The 25,368-nt window shown below is 38.5% G+C and overlaps 1 protein-coding gene across 2 annotated transcripts in view; it reads right to left on the bottom strand.

Annotated features, from left to right (window-relative positions):
• Nucleotides 1-23,916, bottom strand: part of LOC127946811 (chromatin remodeling regulator CECR2) — a 35,809-nt gene extending 11,893 nt beyond the window's left edge. Inside the window, exons 1-7 of one of the 2 annotated variants that reach the window (XM_052543583.1) lie at nt 23,552-23,916; nt 4,312-4,406; nt 1,296-1,479; nt 1,055-1,182; nt 897-959; nt 704-771; nt 90-244 (exon numbers count right to left, since the gene is read on the bottom strand). In XM_052543583.1, coding sequence (XP_052399543.1) covers nt 90-244; nt 704-771; nt 897-959; nt 1,055-1,182; nt 1,296-1,479; nt 4,312-4,406; nt 23,552-23,671 — 813 coding nt within the window. In that variant the 5' untranslated portion in view covers nt 23,672-23,916. The remainder of the gene's footprint in view (nt 1-89; nt 245-703; nt 772-896; nt 960-1,054; nt 1,183-1,295; nt 1,480-4,311; nt 4,407-23,551) is intronic. The other variant, XM_052543584.1, reaches the window with a different exon arrangement.
• Nucleotides 23,917-25,368: the final 1,452 nt, after the last annotated feature.

Below are 25,368 nucleotides of genomic sequence, written 5' to 3'. Positions count from 1 at the left end.
CTTGTCAATTTATATCTAATTGATATAGTTATTTTTTTTTTTACAATTTATAAAAAAAAAATGTAATCAGACAGAGTGAAAAGTCTCACCTTTTGTTCAATCATGTTACTGATCTCAGGCAGGAAGTTCTGAGTGATGATACGGTACAGGTGCCGGTCCTGAGGAGAGATTTTGTCCTTAATACTTTCAGCCAGATTGACCCACTGCTCCTCTGTGCTACACACCAGAGACCAGGCCCCACGATCTGACAACACAAATATCACCTCTTTAACAGATTCAGAAATTATCAATATCAAGGATTAATCAGTCCACAAAGTACACAAAAATGACCAAATAAAAAAATTTAAAGAACCAAAGAATCCTGATAATTGTCAAATGTTACTAAATGTATTTAGATTCCAGCCAGTAGCTTGAGCTTTCGTCTCTTAGAAATCCCTGTGTAGGCAAGCTAAAACATCTGGTATGACTACTAGAATTTCATTTAAACTTGTGTAATGAAAGTTTCACATTTTATGAATTTGCTGAAAGTGCATTTCATGCACATTGCAGACATACATAACTTACACTTTAAGCCACTTACAATGCAGAAAAATTATGAAGAAAAAAATGCTTAACTACATGTTTAGGCCTTCAACGAACAGCAGCAATACTAATAAAACACTAAAAATAATAAAAGCAGCAATACTTGTTTCCAGTGACTCACCTGTTGCAGGCTTGGGCTCCTCAACACTTTCATCCTCTTCCTTCACAGTGTCTTCCTCCTCCTCCTCCCTAAAACAAACAAGAATAGACATGCATCTTTCTAAATAATTCAACTTTATAGCCTAGAAAGTAGTAAGCCTTGTACTAAAGCATTTATATACAATGCATTTAACGGATGTTTAAAGTGGTCTTACATGGCCAGTCTATCTTCAGACTTCTTTGGTGGCCTCCCTCTTCTTTTCTTGTCATAACTGTCACTATAAAAATGGTTTGTTAATTTTTAACATACATATACTAACAAATATTAATGCCATAATTTCTTGTAAGCTCTTGTGAAAGCACCTCTCCATACCTGTAGTGGGGAGACATTGCTTCGACTGGCTCCTCTTTGTACAGCCGTGTACCATAAAAGTACCAATACAGTGCTCCATTCCCATCTTGGCCCAGAGGCTCAACACGTAAACTGTCTGAATCCAGGCCCTGCAAAACCCCGGATTTCTTTTAGACAAAATGCATTTTGATCACTTCTGTTATGGGGAGTATTAAACAAATGCAAAACCTGTATCAGTTTTTGTGCTATTAAAGGTTACTACCTTGAGCCGGTCAAAGACATCAGCAGCATCAAGACGATAGTCACAGAGTCTGTGCAAGACTTCCACCTGTGTGCGTGGTGGCAGCTCTTCAAATGGGTGCTCCTTCAGGGGATTGGCCTTCCCTTCTTCTAGTTCCCACCGGTAATTGATAATGTCTTCCAGATAGCTGCTAAAAGACTGAATCCTAAAAATAAAAAATAATTAGGGGTGGGCGATATAGCCTATAAAAATTTAAATTCACAGTATTTCAAGAATATTTGCGATAATAATAAACGAGGTTCCATTGGTGATTGCAGCTGGCAGGCAGCAGCATTTATTAGTGCAAACAAAATGAAGGGCTTTTCCAATGAGTTACTGTCATTGATGACAGACTACCTAATTTGAAGTGTAAATCAATTTTCATAAGGGGGCAGCAGCAGCTGTGTATTCGACTTGAAGCAGACTGATCGGTGTACAGGGCTGTAGTTGGGGTTAGCGGGGCTTCGGAGCAAGTTTTACCGGTGGGCCCTGTTTGAAATTGTTTAAATAGCACAAATAAACAAATATAAAAATTAAACAATGTTTTTTCAAGTTTCTAGGTGTCTAGCTACAGAAACGGAATAATCAAATGTAAATAGCAAAGCATAGTCTTTATTTTATAAATTAAATATAGATTAATTCCTGTTAAATCTACAAAGTAATTCAGTAAAGAGCAGTGAGTGGTTTTCGAGAATACTTTCGAGGTGACAATTTTGTATTTATTTGTCGTTTCAAGAGCCAGAAATGACAAAACTCAATTTGTTGTTTATAAATGCTGTAAACACAGCTCTCTGCATGCATTGCGGGTGTGGGTGCTGAATTGAGCTTTCCTTGCCTTTTTGTGTTTCTAAGTTTAAACTGTTAAATTGAGGTGTATTAGTTCATTCAGGTGCGGGAGGAAATGAAGATGATCTCGGTTTGGTGTTTGCGCGGCTCTCCATCTGCGCACCGAATTCGGCACTGAACTATGAGTTCTTCCGCGTCTAATGTTTTAATTTTTTTTACTGTTTTGACTGATTAAAGTGGAAAGGCTTAAAACACGTGAAATTGATAAGCTTTTATGGCAAAATCTTTTTACGTTGGCCTCAGGCAGTTGGTTTAAATCACCGACCCCCTCCCCTCTCTCCATGTCGCTTTACTAAAGAGATGCTCCTTGCCTATTTTTGAAGGTAAGAGTGAGTGCTTAAATATGTTCTAGAACAGTGGTTCCCAACCAGGGAGTTTTTCCATGTCTCCTTTATCAAACACACTTGATTCAGATCATCATCAGCTCATTAGTAGAGACTTCAAGACCTAAAATGTGTGTGTCAGACAAAGGAGAGATGCAAAATGTCCAGTGTTGGGGGACCTCCAGGAACGAGGTTGGGAACCACTGCTGTAGACCACCCGCCCCCCCCCGAACCTTTGTTGTCATACACCGATCAGTCTGCGCAGCGCTGCTTCAAACACCTATTGGGTTTGTGGTGTTGTTGTTTTGCGTGCTAGGGAACATATATCCACCATACGTCATCACCTTGCTATATCATTGATATCGTGATATGGTACACCCCTAAAAATAATAATAATAAAAAAAGATAGTTCCGGGTGGGGTCAATTTGATCAACCTAAAACCCAGTTCCTGGTACTAATGCATAGGGTAAGGGTGAGGCTTAGGACAACAAGTGAGAAGGTAGAGAGCAAAAAAGGAGAGAAAGAATAGGCTTATCTTGAGAAAGTAGAATGATCTCTCTCACAGCTGCAGGCCCCCTGCCATTCCATCTTTCTCTGCCTCTCTCTCATCCGTAACACTCCCTCCCCCATTCTGATGGGGCGTTTAGCACATGTAGAATGAAAAGGGCACTTCTGTGAAAGGCCAGTGCCCCGCGGCCTCCCCCTGGATGCCAGTTGCTGTCGAATCCAATAAAACCCTGTGTCCTGTTAACGGCCAGCCTGAGTATGCGAAAGGGATCATTCTTGCCTACCCAGTCATCGACCAGACTCCTTTTTGCTACTGATGAGGCACCACTATGGAAGGGAGCTCCCTTTAGGGCCCAATCATTCATCACAGCACTGCCTAACACAATAATTCACACTCTTTACTAGGAAGGGGCCCATGGCCCCTTGACCTACTACTTCTGCAGGTAACCTAGCTGCACGACTACAGTGATACTACAGGCAACTGGTCTCATGCAGATGTAGATGGATTCAGGATGGGTTGGGAAATAACAGGCGCAAGATGTTTCAAGAACACAGAGGAGGGTTGATAAATGGCCAAAACCAATAAAGGAATATAATCAGGTTCAAAACCAATTAAGCTCAATTAACAACATTTGTTGCATAAAAAAAAAAAAAAAAAAAGAAGTCTCATCCTTTTGTTTTCTAGATTAAAAAGGCAATTCTTACAGGAGGATTTAAAAGAAATGTGAAGCTTAAAAAGTTATAAAAACCATTATATATTATGTAGTAGAGCAGATGAAATATTTGTATGTGCAATATTTGTATGTCTAAATTACCATTACACATATGCAACAATGATATGACATTTGACCAATCATGTCATCACCACTGTGACAGTGCGACAGCGCTGCGAGTGAGAGAGACTTTTCCACAGCTGGATTTGTAATTCAAGAATGGAGAACGCAACTTAAACCTGGGACTGTGGACGATATCCTTTTCCTGCACATTAACCTTAAGCGAAATTAAATGCATAGTTTGTGAGCGACAGGCTCAGTTTGAATTTTTTCTTCTTTTTTTATTTCTTACTAATAGGTCTTTTTGCGTATAGTTATCAGGTTCCATAGCTTATTTAGGTGCCGACCGTAGGCTACTTGAATGGCGCAAAAAAGCGCACTTTAGTGTCATTAGCACATTAATGACACTGTTGTGATGTTGAGAGAGGTGAGAGCTAAAAAAATAAAGCACTTTCGTTGGAATGATTTTAGCGTGTGTAATTTATCAGTTACACTGTGACTGGTCGTCCATTAATGGGAACAGAAAATACTTATAGTGATGCACTTACGTGATGTCTCTGCGCTGGTAACATCCTTTTAGCAGGGAGCAGAGGAGGTCTGAGAGGAAGTCTTTGTCTTGTTTCAGTAGTGCTTGCTCAAGTTCCTATCAAACAGAGAACAGCAGGCAGGGGAGGTTAGCCATTTTAGCAGGGTTGAGTTTAACTAGCAGCTTCTTTTATGAACATATGAAAAGATGTCAGCTTTAACAGCCCAGCCTGACATTTTTATACCACTCTTTCACTGATGAGAAAATGTTGTTGCTAACTAAAGCCACATAGCGTGAGGCACTCACAGACAGTAGTAGTGGAGATTTTTGAATTTCATATGCTCGCTTAAATTTTCAGTGGAAAAAAAGTAACCTCCCATTACAAAACTCTTAGTAAAGCTAAAAGGGCATGCAATAACATCATGTTTGACTACCTTCTAAAGTTGTCATTATGCTATGACTGAAACAAGAGAAAAACAAATTGCTGTTACAAGGAACTGCCTGTAGAATGTTGGCACTCAACCATAGCCAGTTCAGAAACCAACCTGACAAACTTCTGTTTGCAAGAGTAAAAACCCTCTAAATGTGCACTAAGGAAATACATCAACTACATCAACAGCGCACTGTGGATCGCTGGATCACTTTCAACTGTGGACGAAGCAGAGTCCAACCCAGGGTCCAGCTCACTCAAGCCAGCCTCTGCTCACTCAAGGCCACGGTGTGACATTGTTTGTTGTGAAAGCTAAACTAATTTGTTTGCCCTTCCAAGAGAGGACATAACTACAAATTAGTATCTTTGTCTGACAAAACACTGTTCCAGAACAGATTAACTCAAATATTCAGATGTGTCCAGCTCATTTTAAATGGAGGACTATTTCCTGATCCTGGTAGAGAAGACTACAATGCTGGCTGTTCTGATTCACAGTCTGCAAGTACATTTATTATATTTAAAGAATTGGTAACACTTTAGAATAAGGTTCCATTAGTTAATGTATTAATTAACATGAACAAACAATGAATAATACATTACTGTATTAATCTTCGTTAATGTTAATGAAAATACAGTTATTCATTGTTAGTTCACAGTGCATTAACTAATGTTAACAAGCACAACTTTTGATTTTAATAATGCATTAGTAAATGTTGAAATTAACATGAACTAAGACTTATAAATGCTGTAGAAGGATTGTTCTTGCTTAGTTCATGTTAACGAAAGTAGTTAACTAACATTAACTAATGGAACCTTATTCTAAAGTGTTACCAAAGAATTTGCCACTGACGATTCAAACATGTGTTTTGAGCAGTTTAGAGTAGCACTTGTTGTTTGTCAATTCTCAGATCACAAAAGCAGACACGGTTTTATGTTTATGCAGCATGAAGCAATGCAATTTGTAAAACCCGTAATTATGTCCCCACTGGATGCAACAAATGCCTTGTTTATAATGGGTTTTAATGTTTTTGAATCGTTGCTCGGGCCGGACAGGGCATCACAGTATGGTAAGGGGGTTAACATTTCCGTCCCATACTTAAGGTATTCGGCCAAATATTAACACACTGTGTAGCTGGCCAATCAGAGCACCCCTCACTTTTCAGGCCGATGAGCTTTGGAAAAATCTACGCATTTCAGAAAGGCTGGGCATAGAGGAGAAACAATAATGTACAGTATGTGAAAAATTATGTTTAACTTCATAAATACATTTCATTGTGCTTCATAACAGCAAGTCGTGGCCTAATGGTTAGACTCCAAATCGAAGGGTTGTGAGTTCTAGTCTCGGGCCGGCAGGAATTGTGGGTGGGGGGAGTGCATGTACAGTTCTCTCTCCACCTTCAATACCATGACTTAGGTGCCCTTGAGCAAGGCATCGAACCCCAACTGCTCCCCGGGCGCCGCAGCATAAATGGCTGCCCACTGTTCTGGGTGTGTGTACACAGTGTGTGTGTGTGTGTGTTAACTGCTCTGTGTGTGTGCACTTCGGATGGGTTAAACGCAGAGCACGAATTCTGAGTATGGGTCACCATACTTGGCTGAATGTCACGTCACTTTCATAAGTACTAATAAAAAAAGCCATGCTAGTAATATTCATGCTAATAAGCTAATAAAGTGTTACCAAAAAGACAATTCTTTGCTTTAGTCCAACTAAAATTAAACTTTTAAGGTGCAAGTAAACATAATTTGTGATGTGATTCACAAATGTTGATATATGTGAAGGTTAAGTACCAAGGGTGGCACAACTTGAATGTGTTTGGTCAGAAGACCATATTCGTAAAAAAAAAAAAAAAAAAAACAGAATATAGGGCTGAACGATATGGACAAAATTTCATATCCTGATTTTCATGCCAGATATCTCGATAACGATACGATATGACTACGTGTTCTTTTGCTAAGCACGACCTGCACAACATGTCACTCTGGTTTACATCGTCTTTTCTGAATCCAAAATACTTCCAAATTAAGGAAGATGATTTATGTTTTGGCACCAAGTCAGATTCTGCACTGCCACTGGTCGCATTATCTCCCGCACTCATTTCTTTCTTTCTAATTTATCCGCTGTCTCTGTACAGTGTGCATAGAAGTTGGAACAGGGGGGGGCTGAGGAGGCGGCCAGAGACAGGCGTGCTCAGAGCTAGTGCTGTCACTTTTGTGAAAAAATCATTTTCGACTTTTAAGACATAAGTGTTCATTGAATCGATTGTAAAATCGATTTTCCATGTTTAAAAAAAAAAAAAAAAGGTTTCCTTTTTCAACTTCAAATAACGGACGAACTTAAAGAGAGCGCTGGAAACGCACAAGTCAGCAATATTTCTTATTTATTGGCATGAAGTTTCGTGAAGAATAACAAACAGCAACAGGAGTGCAACAGTCTCGAAAAAATATATATGCAGAGGGGACGGCTGCCATAACAAAAGTGACAGCCCTACTCAGAGCTGTCATATATCACAACTTTTCAGTGTTTTCAACCACATACGGTTTATTTTAGTTTTCAAACAAATAAATTCACTTAAGTACTAAAAAACAATACATTTAGAGGTTGTAAAATACACACTGATGTCTATGGATTAGGTAATAATAATCCTTTCCATTATAATTCGACACGTTTTATTCATATCAGATACACATTGTGTAAGTAACTTCAGTGTTTACATATTCTATTCCCAGTTCACCAGCCACTTACTTTTAAGTATTTCGGGAGAAGTGGATGAATTCACGTGTTGTAAACCTAGAGGTTGTAAATCCAACAGATCCGATTCTCTGAACTGCGTCTGCGGCACAAACGGCGGCGCCCATCGCGCATACAGCTCAACTAACGCGATCGTTATAAAGCTGTTTAAACAACAATATACTTCCAGTTGCATGTATTTGACAATCGGAATATCAGATATTTCATGCCATAACTAACACATTTGTGAATATTCTGAATAAAAAAGGAAAAATGATATAAAAGCAGATCATCATTCATTCAGCGCTGTTACTGCTGCGGTGTGTCATGTGACAAGCAATGACGCATCACCATGGAAACGCCGCCCCCCCCCTCACAATATAGTTCCCACGTCCCTAGTGTGTGGGCGCTGGCTTTAGTGGTGCAGTCAAGGGCACTCGTAAAACTGATGTTTGTTGTGACTGCCAGAGTTGTATGCAGGGCGAGCGCAGAGAGCTGAAATCTATATAGTCTATATCGTTGCTTTTTTCGATATTAATATCTTGAAAGTTCATATCTAGATATAGATACGATAACGATGTATCGTTCAGCCCTACCCGAATACATTAAATTATAACATCTGGCATGGCAAGTCATGAACAATCAGGGCACCATTGTAGGCTCAATCCCTTCAAGGGGCAATCCATGAGCCATTACTATTGCAGCCTTGAGCAAGACAATTGACCCTGGGTCGCTCTCAAGGGATCTTCCCAATAATAGGTGTACAGCAATTTGCTCTAGATGAAAGTGATAGTTTAATGACATTTCAAAGCAAATTAGACATCTAAACAGGTTATGAAAACATTAGGTAAAACCAATACGAGAAGCAATAAGTCACTGTCAATATGAATTAACAATGGAGTACTATGAAAGCATGGTAGGTAACCACCTGACTTGCATATATGGTAAAATCCTTAGAGTAACTACACTGAAAATGCATTCAAAGATTTCCAGGTTCTCAATACAGATTCTAGCAACAAGATGGAACTGAGGTTTAACCTTGACCCGTCTTCTTCCATTGTGTTGCAGCTATTGAGGGTTTATGAAGCGGCAGTAAGGACTGCAAACTCCAGCCTAGTGAAAGGAGCAGAAGAGAAGCTAAGCAACAGCATGAGCCCACAGCCATGGCTAGGACTAGGCTGACCCAGCACAACCTAACCCAGCATGCACTTCTTTCTCCTCTGTATGCCCAGTGTCCCCAAGAAAGAGGGAGGAGGATATTGAAAAATGTAAATGGCCAGTGCTTCATCACCGGACCATCTCAAGGAGCTTACAGACTGCGATTGCTTTCCTTTCACAAGGACTCAGCGAGCTGCTCAGTCCCTCAGGCAACAGGGAGCACTTTTCAGCTCCCGTATAAAGCATCCTCCCCTTTACCCCTTCAGAACAGAGTGACACTACAAAATTAACTCAAGGACGAGAGAGGCAGCCCATCCATCTATTCATTTTGAGATTCACTCAAGCTGCAGATTGCGGTTTCTCTCTAGAGAAATGGCGGAGAGGATGGGGTCACAGAGGGTCAGCTAACACCTCCTGGCTGTGGAGAGGCACAGAAACCAGGAGCCCAGTGTCAGTTGGAGGAAAAACAGAGGGAGAGCTTGAAAAACAGGATGAGACATGTTTGTGCTTAAAGTGAAAAAAGGAGCTGTCCTTAGATTGTTCTCTAGGAAAAAAGTCAGTGGTATTGCTTAACATGCTGAATCTATTAGGCTATTTTGGGTTGATTGTTGAAGCAATTTAAGAGCTATTGATTATTCCCTCCAGGTACTCAAAGAGTCTAAAGTGTTCGTGAAACTCCTTATTGAAGGAGACGGTCTACTTGGGCAGGAAGTCCAGAGTTGAAAATGTAACAAAAAGGCTTATGGCTGGGCAAATTTGGTCTTCATCTATTTGTATCCATCTGTTCATGACTCATGTTTGGGATTTTCATGAACATCTAGGATCATCTTCGAGTGATAGGTCAGTCTGGCCTTCCACACATCCCTCAGATTCTCTGTTACGCCTACAAAACTTCCTGTTCCCTTGACAGTAAGAATGCCAGAGTGGGCCCATCTATCAGTGCAGCCATGACTTTGATCACACTTCAAACCTGAGGCTGACTGTGGGGGATTAACAATCCCACTTCGCTTTTGAAGTGCCATTCAGTGGATCAGATGGCAGAGAAGGGGAATTAATGTACATGTCCTTTCCTCCACAGTCTCCTAACAGCTCCCTGAAAATCTCAGACCTCAATCTTCTTCCTTAACCAACAAGCAGAACAGGTTTGGCAAGTGCACAGCACAGTTGGGCAAGAAACCATTTGATGAGTCATTAGGAGTAACATCTTCAGTCAAATCCAAGGTTAAAGGGTTCACCCAACAATAAAATACTGTCATCATTTACTCACCCTTTGTGATATTGTGTGATATTTTTAAGAATATAAAATTCTTTTAAGAATACACGATCCCTTTCATAGTTTACCAAGCGAATCTTCAATTTGGATGACATGGCAGGGCACGTGACAATTGTAGTGCAATGATACAGGTTTGTGATTCTGCCATGAGCTTTTGCAAAACCAAGCCGCCCCCGTACCAGTTCTTGGTGCACACCAGAAACTCTCTACAGATGGTATAGCCTATGGGCATAAACAGCTTTTGCTGTGTAAGGTAGCAACAGGAAGACCGTGAACTAGGGTTGGGCCGATAGACTGATTGCTGATGGCTAGGACTGGGCAATATATCTAACGATATGATCATGCGCACCTAGTCAGTAAATTCGGTTCTGTGATTACCGCTAAATCACCACCGGCTTTCAAATGGAGCGGCACTTAATAGACAGAGCCCTAGATCACGGACAAGCTACGCAATATCGTGTTCACTATCACAGATGATGAATCGTCTTCGATAATGAACGCGATGTTGCGGTTTTTTTTTTTTTTTGTAAATGCTACAAAAACTCAGCCCAAAACAAGTTTCAATAAAGACCCAATGCATAAGTTTTATTTAGAAGTATAATATAGGCTATTAAATACAATTTTAAAAAAATCAAATACTATTTAATATGAAAGGTCTTTATAACCTGTTCTCTTATTAATTTGCAGAGCTTGTTTTGATTGCTTTATGAAGGGCTCATCTAAACATCTTTAACAGCTACTCCCATATATAGACTACTACAAAGCGATTTATCGTTATCGTGAACTGGATCTCTTGATGCAACACCTTCAACCTACATAAAACCTTAACAACCTAACTATGGATCTTACAATAACTTTCACTTTCTTACGATGTTTTTACAGATTCTGCGGAGCAAAACTGGACTGGCAGTTGAGGAAAACGTACAGTAGAGAGATATAATCCAGATAAGGTATTGTTCCTCTCTTCCCAAGAAATTAATCATGCATGAAGTTACAGCCAAAATAATCAACTGAGTCACCAGTGAGAAGATATTCTTCAAGATATTCAGTCCTCTGACAAACCCTAGCTATTTATCCTTTCTAAAATATGTCTGGTGGAATTCTATAGTTTCATTATAACATTTGCAAACAAAAATGTTTCATGTATTACAGAATCGTGAAATAATGCCTATATTATTATTATTTTTCTTTAAGTACAGTATATTTACTGTACACTTTTACAAATACAGCTCATCCAGTGAAAAAAAAAAAAAAAACTTGTAATGTATTCTATTTGCAACTTAAGTAATATTTATTTCTACCAAACTAAAAATCACAACATAATTAGATTAGATGTACCTTTAATTTTTAAAATACAAAATTCTAGATTCATAACTAGGTATTATTATACGGTTGTGCAAAATGCCAAAAATTTTTGGGTTCAATGAAAAAAATATCTTAATAATCTTAATGTCAGGGCCAGGTGCAACAGGTGGCCATGGGTGGGTGGTCAGACACATCCAGGGTTTGGGAACACTGTACAGACGACTGAATGGGGTTCATTAACTGTAGGAAACTTACTCACAATAGCCTCCCCATATTCTCAGATCTCTTGCATAGCCTCCACTTGGTGGTCTTGTTGCCAACATCTTAAACACGATATTACTCTATACCACCTGATGCAATAACGTGCTTATGTATGGACCATGAACACAGGACTAATTTGCCAGAGCATTGGAGCTTGATGCCTTAAAAAAAATACAAAAATGACATTTATAAACAGAGCAAAAAAAAAAAAAAAAAAGTTTTAAAACATTATAAAACACTACAGCGCAAAATGAAAAGAATTCCTGCTAAACAAATGTCAGCAGGTTAAACGATACCTTGTCAGTAAAGATAACTTAAAATAATTTTTAAATAAAAAGTCAATGATCGAGTAAATGCCTCAAAAAAGCATATTGTATAATACAGAATGAACATGAGTATCATCCTATAATAAAAGTATTAGTTTACACACTTTATATATTCTGACCATTACCACCCGCTCAAGTATGCATATGTATATGCTCAAACATGTATGCATATAGACAGGAGTATTTGAATTTAAATCTCCTTTGAATGAGCAATCACTGTTCACTTTCGATTGTGATCACGTACACTCTGTGTAAAGGAAGATCAGATATTTGTCAATGAGTTCAGGATCTGTTGAGCAGCAAATCCTCTAGCATGGTCGGTCAGCCCATGATCAGTGAAATCTGACTCCTGGAGCTCATAATGGATGCAACTTCTTTTAAACTGTTGCCATGGGTTGACCGAAAAGTTTATTGAAACATTTTGAATTCTACCTATGATAAAACTGTGCTAGATGTTAAAGGGGGGGTGAAATGCTCGTTTTCACTCAATATCATGTTAATCTTGAGTACATATAGAGTAGTACTGCATCCTTCATAAATCCAAAAAGCCTTTAGTTTTATTATATTCATAAGAGAAAGATAGTCTGTACCGATTTTTCCTGGAAAAACGCGACCGGCTGGAGGCGTGACGTGTGGGTGGAGCTAAAGAATCACGAGCGCCAGTAGGCTTTTGCGTTGAGAGGATGTGGAACCTGTGACATTACCGTGAGGAAAAAACCATCATCCAAAACAAACCATGGCTTACAGTCAGATTCAGCCGTTTATTTATGATCCAGAATCAGATCCAGAGGCTGAAACTGAACGAAAGCAGCAGCAGCAACGACTCGCTCCGAGCGGGGCTCGAACCCGGGTCTCTGGCATGGGAGGGGACGCACTAACAAGGAGGCAGAGATATTTTAAGCAGTTTTACTCACCGCCTGCAGTTCCAACACACGATCGTGACCCTTTTTCCTTGGGATTGCATCATCCTTAAGAAATAAACGATACGCAAATCCGTCGTCAAACTGGGCCTTGTGAACAAGCATCTTCGAAATGCAGGGAGCAAACAAAAACACTTGCACAACTCCGTTGATGCTCTGTAAAAATAAACTCCATCCACTGGTCCCTTAATGCTGTTTTTTTTTGGTAATCTGTGCAGGGTTGTCTTGCCCTGGCAACCAAAAACACACTTCTTTTGTGACTTTTCGCGACGCTCTCGCTCTGATCAGTGAAATGTCTGTGCTGCTCAGCCTCACTATACGGGAGCGCGCGCTCTTCCAGCAGAAGTGCCCTCAGGACCCATATAAGGAAATTCCGCTCCATCTAACGTCACACAGAGCCATACTCTAAAAAAACTTTCCGAAACTTGTGACAAATCGGAAGGAGTATTTTGGGAACAAAAATACTCCTTCAAATGTACAACTTAATTTTGGAAACTTCGTCCATGTTTAGCATGGGAATCCAACTCTTTAACAGTGTAAAAAACTCAGTATGCATGAAATAGCATTTCACCCCCCCTTTAAGGAGGGGGGGGGGGGTACAATGGCTTTTTCTGGAAAGAATCGGAATGCTGTATTTTTCTTTTATAAATATAATAAAACAAAAGACTTTTTGGATATATGAAGGATGCAGTACTACTCTGTAGGTACTCAAGATTAACATGAGATTAGGTGAAACGGTGTATGTTGTTATGTACCCTTTAAGTTTTATGAAGGATGGCAACTGGTAGGAAGCTGCATTTTTGACAAATATGCATAACAGTCCCATATGTATTTTAGGTATGGAAATAACATATTTTGAGTTTTGATATTTGGAATAGGGCCATTGTGCTACTTTTGCCAATAGTTTAACCAACAACCAATCCGATTTAAAAACAAATGCTGATGCTAAATCTCAGTACCATCTATATTTGTACTGAATGTGCTTACTGTGCAGTTACCATCTTTAATTTCAGATGGTTACAGTTATTGTTTTCAATAGCCAAAAGCTAGTTGCGCCTATATACCAAATAAACATCTTACGTATACTTTCATTCTTTACTGTTTGATGCATAATAGGGAAAAATATATATACATATAAAAATATCAATATCGGAAATCAGTATCGAAATCGGCCATGACAAATCATGATTAGTGCATAACTAGTTTTGACCATTTTATATTACCATATTTTTCCAGACTATAAGTCGCACTGGACTATAAGTCGCATTTATTTAGAACCAAGAACCAAGAGAAAACATTACCGTCTACAGTCACGGGAGGCTGCTCTATGTCTTCAGTGTAGACTACAGGAGCACTGAGCAGCATAGAGCGCCCTCTCGCGGCTGGAGATGGTAATGTTTTCTCTTGGTTCATGTACAATTAATTTTGATAAGTCGCACCTGACTATATTATAGTCCGGAAAATACGGTAATAACATTGCTTTTAAAAAATAATATATAAATAATTAATTGGAAAAATCTAAAATTTTTCACAATATTCAGATCAAATACTTGTAGGCATAAACAATTTAAGTTAATTTTTGTCAGCTGTTTATGAGTCTAATTTGAGGTGTTCGGTGTGACTCAAGTGTGACTTTTGGACCCAAAGTATCAACTTAAGCGGTTGCTGCAATTTTTACAGATGTTACTGATTTTGATAATGAACTAAAATTAACCTCTACATCCTAACTCGAGCTACTGTCATATGAGCAAGTAATATTATCATTAATATTATCAGGCAACCCAAATTTTTTAAACAATATCACTCATTAGAACATGCAGGAATTAAGAAATACATTTTTCAATTTAGATATTTATATCTCGTGAACGAGTCAGTCTATTGTTCGTTATCTGGCTCGGCTCGGCGTTCATCTTCACAGCAGTTCAGTCAGTGTACTGTTTGAGTGCATGAATTACTCCGGGATATTGGTTTGTTTGAACTCAGAGGGAGTGTCAGCCACATTAAAAAAGTTAACAGCTTAAGTCATTTGTGGATTAATGCGTATTAGAGATGCGAACCGTTTAAAACAATTCAGTTCGATTTGGTGAACTGAATGATTTGTTTGCGAACCGGAAATCCAGACTGCTTTGATTTGAACTCTCTCTCACACAGACACGGAAGAGAAGACAATGCTGAATAAAGTTGTCGTTTTTGCTATTTTTGGACCAAAATGTATTTTCGATGCTTCAAAAAATTCCAAAGGACCCTCTGATGGACTACTTTGATGATGTTTTTCTTACCTTTCTGGACATGGACAGTAGACCGTACACACAGCTTCAATGGAGGGACTGAGAGCTCTCGGACTAAATCTAAAATATCTTAAACTGTGTTCCGAAGATAAAAGGAGGCCTTACATGTTTGGAACAGCATAAGAGTGAGTTATTGATGACATCATTTTCATTTTTGGGTGAACTAACCCTTTAAGCTGCAACACCTGTTACGTCACTTGCCCACCATGGCACAAACCCCCACCGTCATTTAGATTTTTTTTTATAGTAATAAAAATAAATTTTGTTTAGTAAAAGAACAGACACTACAATTAAAAACTGAACGCAGCTGCTCAATGCAGCATACCGAATGACAGTCGCATCACAGATTAGATTTTATTCATCAAGTGAGGAGAGTGAGTCAAGAAGAGTGCGGTGAGACAGACAAAACAATGGCGGATTATTTAGTTTAGAAACAAAATGCAAAAGCGCCTGTTTGGAAATATTTTAGATTTTGTAAAGCCTGTTGACGTTTGCGATTTGTTTAAGGTGATTTTGGAAGTTTTTTTTATTTGTTTCTTATTTAATTGGTTCCACATTGTTTGCTGATTTTGACTTTTTCAACATTGTGTATTTTTTTGTTTATTTATTTGACATCAAGGTGCATGCTGTGCCTTATTTGTTTTGCTAACAAACATTGCTATTAAAAGCAATTGATGAAGAACTGCCATGCAGCACAAGTTTAAAATAATAATAATAAAAAAAATTAAACAAACTCAAAATGAACAATTGCTTTATGGCAAATTGCCGCTATTTGAAAGTGAAAGTAAAATGCTCACACTGCTTTTACAAGCCATTTAAAAGCGAAAGAAAGTGAGGAAAGACGGAACGCCCCACGGTGATACCAGAATTATCTGTGTTGTCACATGTCAATTAACCGGTGGGAAAATTTCCTCACCATCACAGACCTAATGCGCACAGCCTCCCCCACCATCCTGCAGGGTGACATTCCCGCAGGAGCGCCCATCGCTGCCTACTCAACTGTCTGCGGGGAGAGAGCCGCGATCCCCAATGACACACAAAACATCAGATTTCCCACCGTGCTCTTACGAGCTCCCAGCAGGTTCTTGCATCATGTTGCCACAAGCAAAAACAGCATGTCGCTCTGAGGGACACCTGACAGTCACACTCTAAGCAGGTTAACACCAACCTGACAAACTAGAATCACAATGGGGGCTTCGATTTCATCCCAGGCGAAACACAAAGCAGCAACGGCGTGTGGAGCAGCAGGTTCAAACTGGAGACAGACACTGGGAGCCATGGGGTGCTTCAACAATGGAGCTGCCTGAAACAAACACCACCGAGTACAAACGCCTCCACCCCACTCCACCCTTACCCCATGTGGACCCAGCTGATACATTTACTTCTATCATCACCTGTCAATCAGAGGTGGGGGGGTTGGTGATCACAATGTGGATGGATACGGTGGTTAAGGCAGAAGTGTTGTGTACATATGATGGATTCAGAGTTGCATGGGGTCATTATTTAACACATGAAGAATGCAAAGTAAATGCAAAATATGACACCATGATGCTAGGTGGTTGTTATGCAGTTGCCAAGGTGTTATAAGTGGTTTTAAGGCCTCCTTTTTAGAATCAGAGAAAAATCGCAGACACCGATAAATCGGTCTAGTATTACATACTTTAGAAAATAAAGATGTTAGCAAAAGTTTGGAGTCATAAGATTTTTAAATGTTTCTGAGATAGGTTTCTTATGATCACCAAAGCTTTATTTGTTTGAATAAAAATAAAGTAAAATAGTAATACTGCTAATTATTACAATGTTAATGTATTTTTAAAATGTTATTTATTCCTGTAATGACTTGTAAGGCTGAATTTTCAGCAGCCATTACCCTAATCTTCAGTTTCACATGGTCCTTCAGAAATCATTCTAATATGCTGATTTGCTCCAGAAACATTTCTAATTGTTATCACTGATGAAAACAGTCTTTCAGGATTCTTTGATGCATAGAAAGTATAAAACATAATTTATTTGTAAAGGAAATCTATTTCCACGTTATAAATGTTGTACTGTCACTTTAAATCGTATTCAGTGTCTCCTTTTTGAATAAAGTACTAATTTCTTTTTTCTTTTCTTATTACAAAATAAAACGCATCTTGAAGCCAAACTTTTGAACAAATTATCACATCATAGGAAAAATCTTTCATCTGGATGCTAAGACATCAAACAGTGTGGGACAAGTAACATGCCTTGACAAGCTATCTTAATAAATAAAAACCATACAGTTAAGAATGTGTGAATGTCTTTTCTCATCTGGTTGACTGGAATAGATTAGTTAAAATATCTAGAATGAAGGTGGTTGAGAGCAGTCCTTTTCAAGCTGCAGCATCTGGAGTCTGAAACAAGGCCTGATGACCCATCAGTTATTGAGGGTGCAAATCCCACAGCCAGAGTTCACTTCCTCCTCCTCAAAACCACAGGAGCTCTACCGAGAATAAGACCCTCACACATCAAAGCTGCTAATTCAAAACAGGCTTCACACGTGCACACGCATATGCGCTCACGGCCATCCTTCTCAATCGGCAACTGGTTTTGGGGCAAAACGAGAGGGCACTACAGATCCTGACACAAATCCATTTTGCTCATCTTAATCCATCTGCTTTTCAAAACAAGAGCCATTGTCAGTTCCCGCTCTGCCCTTGAGATTAAATCTCCCTTTACAATCAAGCAGTGCGAGGCCCTAAAGAAAAGGTGCCCCAGACGAACACCAGCACCCAGTTACGACCATCTTGGCTCTCCAGGGGGAGAGGCAAAGAAAGCCACCATCTGTGATTTAGTCATGCTCATGCCAGGGCCAATGATGGAGCAGCAGTGTGTGAGGAGAAATGTGAATGAGGCTCTATTCAACACTGGCAGAACACACAACCCCAAGTTGGGTGGAGGAAAGAGCAAAAGGGGCACTTGTACACGGAGCTAAAGGTGAGATAAGGAAGATGAAAGGGGGAGTCTGTGATAATCCACTGGGAAGACATTGAGAAAATTATGCCATGTAAAAGATCATGGATGAGACAAACAGCTGTCAGGGAACATGTGGACATGCTACATCAGAGCTCGACAAAGGCTTAATGAGCTCTTACACAACGGTAATATCTATGTGATCTCTGACAGAGACGAGCGTTAATTAGGGGTGCATCAAGTCTGAATTATAAACTCGTTCAGTCACAGATTCTCATTAGAAATAACACAGAAACAACTACAAAACACATGCAAAAGGAGTCCAGCCACAAGAGGATGAAATGAAGAGTCAATTACGAGGACTGTATCAAACTGTGTAAAAATTAAATCTTTGCAAATCTTTAACAAAAAATATAAGATGAATGATAGACATTTATGGTTCATCATTACCAACTCATTCATATATATATATATTTAAAAAAGTGACAATGAGATTTAAAGTCCACATTGTAAGATAAAAAGTTGCAAGTTCTCGTAATTGCAATTTAAGATCTTATAATGTGGGTTTATACTTAAACGGTGTGACTTTTTTTTCACAAATTGACTTTGTTTCTTGCAATTAAAACTAATTAAGTCTAATTTGTCACTATATCCTTAAAATATGACTATGTATAGTTGCAACTTTATTTTATTGACACAAATGTTTGGTGTCCCGATCCAATTTTTTGATGTGGTAAACACTTGGAACAAACGCTCACAGATCAATTATCCACCCACTCTCTAGACACAGTCAAACTGATAATGAAGACATATGAAAAAAAGTCAAGCAACAAAACACCAACTCTCATTCTCTGTGTGGAGTCGGCAGGCTCGGTCCTCTGGCTGTGTTTGTGTATGAAGGGTGAGGGGGGACATCCTGAAGGACTCGGCCTCTCTCAGCTATTGGAGGCGGTGGGATTTCAGGGCTCGTTTCACAGACACATTGCCAGGAAATCAAGCGTGCTTCACACAGACAAAGAGCACCGAGAGAGCCCAAGCGAATAAGGCCTCTTCCTGCCGAGCCCTTCTCTCATCTAGGGCAGAGATATGAAGAGAGACTGAAGTGTAACCAAGGAACAATGTGCAAGGAGCCGTATTGTCAGCTTGCCAAGAAGAATCTCCATTGTCAGCCCCTGGAACGGATCCGGAGAAGAAAAGGAGCTGGCCAACACCTTAAACTTCATACTGGATCACTGCTTTTGTAATATCCACTGTGTCTGACACACAAAGCTTGTGCTAGGAGGGTGACACTCGTCAGCAAAATCCATCTTTCACTGGTTTTCAGCCTTATTATGGCAAAATAATGCAAGATTGTTTGATAAAACAAGATTCCTGACTTTGGTTTCCCCAGTTTATATTATAAAATTTTCTGAAGTCAAGAGCTTGATTTAACTGATGAACTAATAGCCTATTCAACAGGTGAGATCAAGGTCTTTGTGACAAAAATCAGGGGTGAGAGAAAATCAACGTGCAAAGTTAATCTGTTTATTTAAGACAAACAGTCATAGAGTCACCTTTTAGGGTAGGCTTTTTCCTACGTAAAAAAACATTGTATCCTCTTACACCTGGATTTGCGTTCTATTTACTGAACTTATCCAGCTGCTTTTTTTAGACATGGCCCTGGATAAGACCCACAAAAGGACTGAAAACAAACACATAAGGTACATAAAAACGTCAGCTAAACCGATGCATCACCACATTGAGGATCATTTTGGAGCGAGTTGCTGGCAATTCTGCTTTGATTACATTCCCATCAACTTGTGCTGACTGGCTCACGCAAATGAGATTAGAGCTGAAACAACGAATCGATTTAATCGATTAAAATCGATTATTAAAATAGTTGTCAACTAATTTAGTAATCGATTCGTCGCTAAATAAATTTTATTTGCCATAAGCGGCTCATTTCGTGCATATTTCAAATCTGCGGTGACCAAAGTGTGGCAGTAATGAGCCACCGGAGGTTTTACTCAGCCAGTACAGCAGGTGAAGTAGCGAATAGCCAATAGCTGGCCTCATTTTATGTCACGTGCTTCCCGAACAGCGTCTCTGCAGCATTCAGCGGGAAGTGGGAGTACTTTACTTTGAGCCTTCAAAATGAAGAGTAACCTGCAAACTCTGCACTACTGAACTGTTTAAGGGGCTGTTCACATATCGTGTCTTTTGCGTGCTCAAGTTCTTTATTTCCTATGTAGGCGCGCAGTATGCACTCTCATAATGCAAGCGACGCGGTCGCGACACGCACGCGGTGCGATGCGCCCGTTTTTCCAGGCGCGTCCACACCGCATCCGTTTATCCTTTGCTGAAATTTCCGGGTCTTCATGGAGAGGGCACGTCATGGAGAGAGCACGTCATGGTTGCTTAGCAAAGGCAGACGCCTCAGGGGCGCTTCTGCCCGAGCGCTTTGGAAAGAAGGAGAAAGCGGCGCGACTAGCGTTTTCCACGCGTTTTTAGGTGCGATATGTGAACGGCCCCTAAGAATTTTATTTGTGCAGATTCTCCAGTACAAGGTTGTTTGCAAATGTTTAGTCGTAAAAGCTGATAACATTGCTTTTTAACAGTTAACATTTAAAGCCTTACAAACATGTTATGTGATCAGTTTGTCGTTTACCAGTTCATAATTCAGACTTGCAGCCTAATTATGACTGAATGAGAGAGGTAAATGTTTGAGTATATTTAAAATGCACTTCTTTTCTAAGTATTCACTGCTCTTTTTCACACAGCAGGTTTTTTGTGTGTGTCCCAATTTTTTTTTTCTGGACAACCTGATGGATTTTACTTTAAATTGTGAGTTCCATTCAGGTTTCATGCCATTGGCACTTTTTTTTTCGAAGGATTGTTTACAATTTCACAGCATAAGCTATAAAGCTTTTTCCCAGTAAATAATAAAATACAATGCACTGCAATTTTATTCTGTTTTATCCTTATACTTCGTGAAAATATGTTCTCAAAGATTCCTTAAGCTTTGTTTGGGATGTTAAACTACTTTAGGAGCTCTAAGGACTGCCATGGTGAAAACAATATTTGAAATCTCCTTGTGAATTTTGCTAGAGTATGGGTCAGTGTTTTGATTGCAGAAGAGTTCGACAAAGGATTACTAACATAATAAAACAACTCCAGGTATATTTTTGATGAGGATATGACAATGCAAAATGGTTAAAATCTCTTAAAAATCTATGCTGAATGATAAAGACCCTTTATTAATAATTTACTTGGGGAAAAAATGGAAAAAACTAAAATATAAGTACATAAACCGATTAATCGATTAATCGTAAAAATAATCGACAGATTAATCGATTATCAAAATAATCGTTAGTTGCAGCCCTAAATGAGATGACAAAATCGTACAGAAATCCAATGACACAAAGTGGATGCAAGTAAAACCAAACTATAATTCAACATTTTTGCACTTGAACTACACATCAAATGTAAAAGTTCTTAAAATCTATAAGGAAATTACAATGCCAAAACATGTTCAACCAAATTTTCACACAATCTTCTGTGGTCATGCAAAGACGGGAGAAGCCTTACTGTGTTCAACGGTGAGTCTAACACTATTACACATTATGACAACTGAGATTAAGAGAAAATATTATAATAGAAGACTGGTGCAATGTGAGGGATGACTTGAAAAATGTCTCAATCACAAGATTAAAGCAACCGATTGGATTATTCACAGTCCCATTCACGCATGGCTGCAAAGTTACCAGGATACTGAAGTGGGACTGAGAGCTTTTGTGCTGAATGACCTTGGACACCTACGCTGAATGCAATTAGGATGCAAGGATGAATCGCGAAACGGTCAATGACTTGCGCCTGACACAGTCCCCCACCCTCTGAATGCAAATCCTTTGACACTACGCTGACACACGCTGCCTGTAATCTGCGATCACTGCAATAAAAAAAAAAAACTGTGCACACAGTAAACGTATGCAGGAAGCTGGGTGTTGCAAAAAAAATATCAAACATGACCCAAAAATGATCATGCCATAGCAATCATCCAACATACCAATTAGAAACCGATGACATCAATTTTATAATAAACATTCACTGTTTGGCTGTAGTTAATTAATACACTAATATGTATTACAATGGCTTCTACAATGACATCACTTTTCTCTGAAAATAATAGCACCTACATGCAAAGTAACTTATTCAAAAATATTTTCTGAATTACTTTTAATTACAGCTATTTATTCTTAAGCATTACATTTTTATAAAAAAAAAGATTAAGCATAAAATAAATTAACTTTTGAATTAACAACAGCTGCACAATTCAATAATTTAACTGAACAATAATAATAATAAAATAATAATAATAATAATAATAATAAATAGTAATATAATTTGTCATAATAAAAAGCTGTTTTATCGTTTATTTAGCTATTTTGAGTAAAAAAAAAAAATATATATATATATATATAAAAATAAGTCATTTCTGCATATCAGACACTTACGATAATCTTTCATACAATAATCTGTCATAAACCAGGCAATATCGATAGATCTGTAGTATGACATTCCTAACTGATCATGCCAGCTGTAACTTTTTCCAGCAAGACGCACGCGGTGATCAGCACCTCAAATCCTCCATGCAATAACACAAAGCCAGTGACTACCACGTTTCACACATGTGGGGGTCGAGATGGACCGAGTGTACTTTTGCCTGTGACAAACTCACAGTTTTATTTTCAAATTCAAGTTAAGATGTTAAAAGTGGGTGTGTTAATGTAAAAACGACTCTGTTTAAATGTTTCAGGCTTACATTCAACGGCAGATCAACTTGAGACTAATTTTTCAGCATCATTGTTAAGTGACTAAATCAATAACACAAACAAAACAGACAGACTGTATGAAACGACCAATTCGAAGGCAGCCTGTGATCCAACGATAAACTTGTAACCCAATAATCATTAACTTGGCTTGAGGTTTACTAAAAAAGACCAAGATTAAATACAACAAAAGCCCAGGTGATCCAGTTAATCAAGTCACTAAAAAGCGTACGAGTGGGTTTTACTCTACGCCACTTGCGACATGAATCTAAACAAACAAACGTGTCTCACGAGAATGAACGGGCGACTTTAAAATCCAATTTAAGACTATAACTCAACGCGGATACAAACAGACCGATTACATTAATCATTTGTTGAACTAAAGGTGAAACAAAGTCCAATCTAATAACGACGTACATAACCCAACTCTCTACTCAGTCACGCAGTTTATAAACAAAGACAAAACCAAACACTACTAACCACTGAAAAAACAAGCTTTGTCTTTAATTAAATCTTGTTTTGAAGTAAAAAAAAACCCAAAAAACAAGTCACAAACACAAGTCAGCGCGTCAAGTGTTTTGGATAGACGGTTTAGCTCCGTTATTATATAAACCAACGCTAAATAACTGACTTTATTCGATAGATATCACTAGCATAGAATTGCGCAGGTGTACCATTATTAGCTCATAAACATAGTCAATGTTTAAAGTAACAAACAAAATCATATGACTGGGAAACATGGCCAACTTGAGTTGTTTAGTTAGTTTCGTTTTAATGAACCTGACGGAAAGGAAACAGGCGTAACGTTAAATTCGGACAGGTATAATTTACCTCGATTTCAAAGTCTGGTAAATTGAACGCCGTCCTGAAGAGAGAGCAGAAGTGCGCTATACCGGGGACTTCCCACCAAGACTGGATCTCCTCCACAGAAGTTATACATCCCAGGGACATTTTTATGTTATCCAACGAGTGTCTCACATTAAAAAGAGTTGCTTAGACGATTCCGTCCGTCGTGTTCTTCACATAGGACTAGTTTAACTGAACTGCAAAACTTGTTGTCCTTGCGGTGCAGTAGCCATTGCGACCGTGGAGTCGCACAATCTGTTTCGATCCGCATTTCAGAAGAGGAGAACAGATGGGCTGGGCGCTACCACCTGTCACGGGGATAGGGGTTTACGCGTACCAAAACAAATAAAATATCAACACAAACCAAACTAAACCCTAATAATATCTGCTGTTTACAATATTATTTTTTTATAACTAGCCGACCTGGTAGAGTCACTGTGAGATAAAAAAAAAACATCGCAGTTAGTTCGTCTATGCGGTCAGTTGTCCTTCCTTCGCTCGAAATAGTATGTTCGTTTAAAGGGAATGCACACACATTTGAATTTCGTTGAAAGGGAAGTTGCTCTGTTTTGTTATGATCACTGGAGAATCCTCGCGAATTATCTAGATGAGATGTTTACGGGCGATAGTATAATACGTTACACTGATAATTTGCATTAAATTTGATAATTCTTTTAATTGTAATTTTAGTACTGTATGATCACATTAAAATAAGACATTACAATTAAATCGTTGTTCTACAGAGGCTGTTGTTTGTTACTGACGACAGAAGTTGATTGGCACTGTAATTTGTAATATGATAAAGTTGGTTCTAAATAGTGTTTTGCTACCTTATGCCTAATTCTAACGATGTGAAATACAAATTGGTGTTCACTATAAGGATCCAGCGCCCCCTGGTGACATGAATATATAACGCACACTGTTGGTGGACTTTAGTACACTGTATCAGGGTTACTCAATTATATATATATATATATATATATATATATATATATATATATATATATATATATATATATATATATATATATATATATATATATATATATATGAAGAGTTCAGATGCAAAAGCCTCTAAGTGCCATCTGAAATTTTCAATTACAATTAGGATTTTTATCAGGGTCCTATATTTATGTCCAGTTATTTCACTTTAATAGCCTGGAAAAGGACCTGCACATTGCCATTAAAGTAAAATGACTCAAATGACTAAAATGACTAAAATGACTAATATATATATATATATATATATATATATATAATGACTAATATGACTAAAATGACTAATATATATAAATATTCAGACCCCATACCCCCCCATAGTCTGTTTTATTCAAACAATTGTGAACATTTTTGCATAGAAAAAGAAGAACTTGCCTGTTGGATATTAAAAACATATGAAAAAAAAAAACATCTGGATCTCCATGTCTGCCATGCAAATCAACTGTTCCTGATCATCTCCAGACTGGATCTCTTCTCTCCACTTTCCCTAATTGAAGATTCAGTTATCAGATCAGTCAGCATTAATATTTTTAAAGATAGATTTTTGGGGGGATCAAACTGTAACACTGTGTGTCCCAACCAGATGTGACGTGATAAAAAGTATCTTTTCCATGTAGTTTTTGTCCTTACCACACACGACAGCGACACGTGACGATAAGCAGCACAATATCCTATTTTAGAAATGTAGAAAATTTAGTTGCCAAGTATGGTGTCCCATACGCAGAAGCCCTGCAGAGTTTCACAACCCTAATCTAACACACTTGAACAAGCTAATCAAGGTCTGAAGGATTACTAGAATGCTA

The sequence above is a fragment of the Carassius gibelio genome, chromosome A25 (assembly GCF_023724105.1).
Source record: "Carassius gibelio isolate Cgi1373 ecotype wild population from Czech Republic chromosome A25, carGib1.2-hapl.c, whole genome shotgun sequence".
Taxonomy (NCBI): Eukaryota; Metazoa; Chordata; class Actinopteri; order Cypriniformes; family Cyprinidae; genus Carassius; species Carassius gibelio.
The sequence above is the reverse complement of the archived record's forward strand: the minus strand, read 5'-3'. Positions and strand labels throughout refer to the sequence as shown.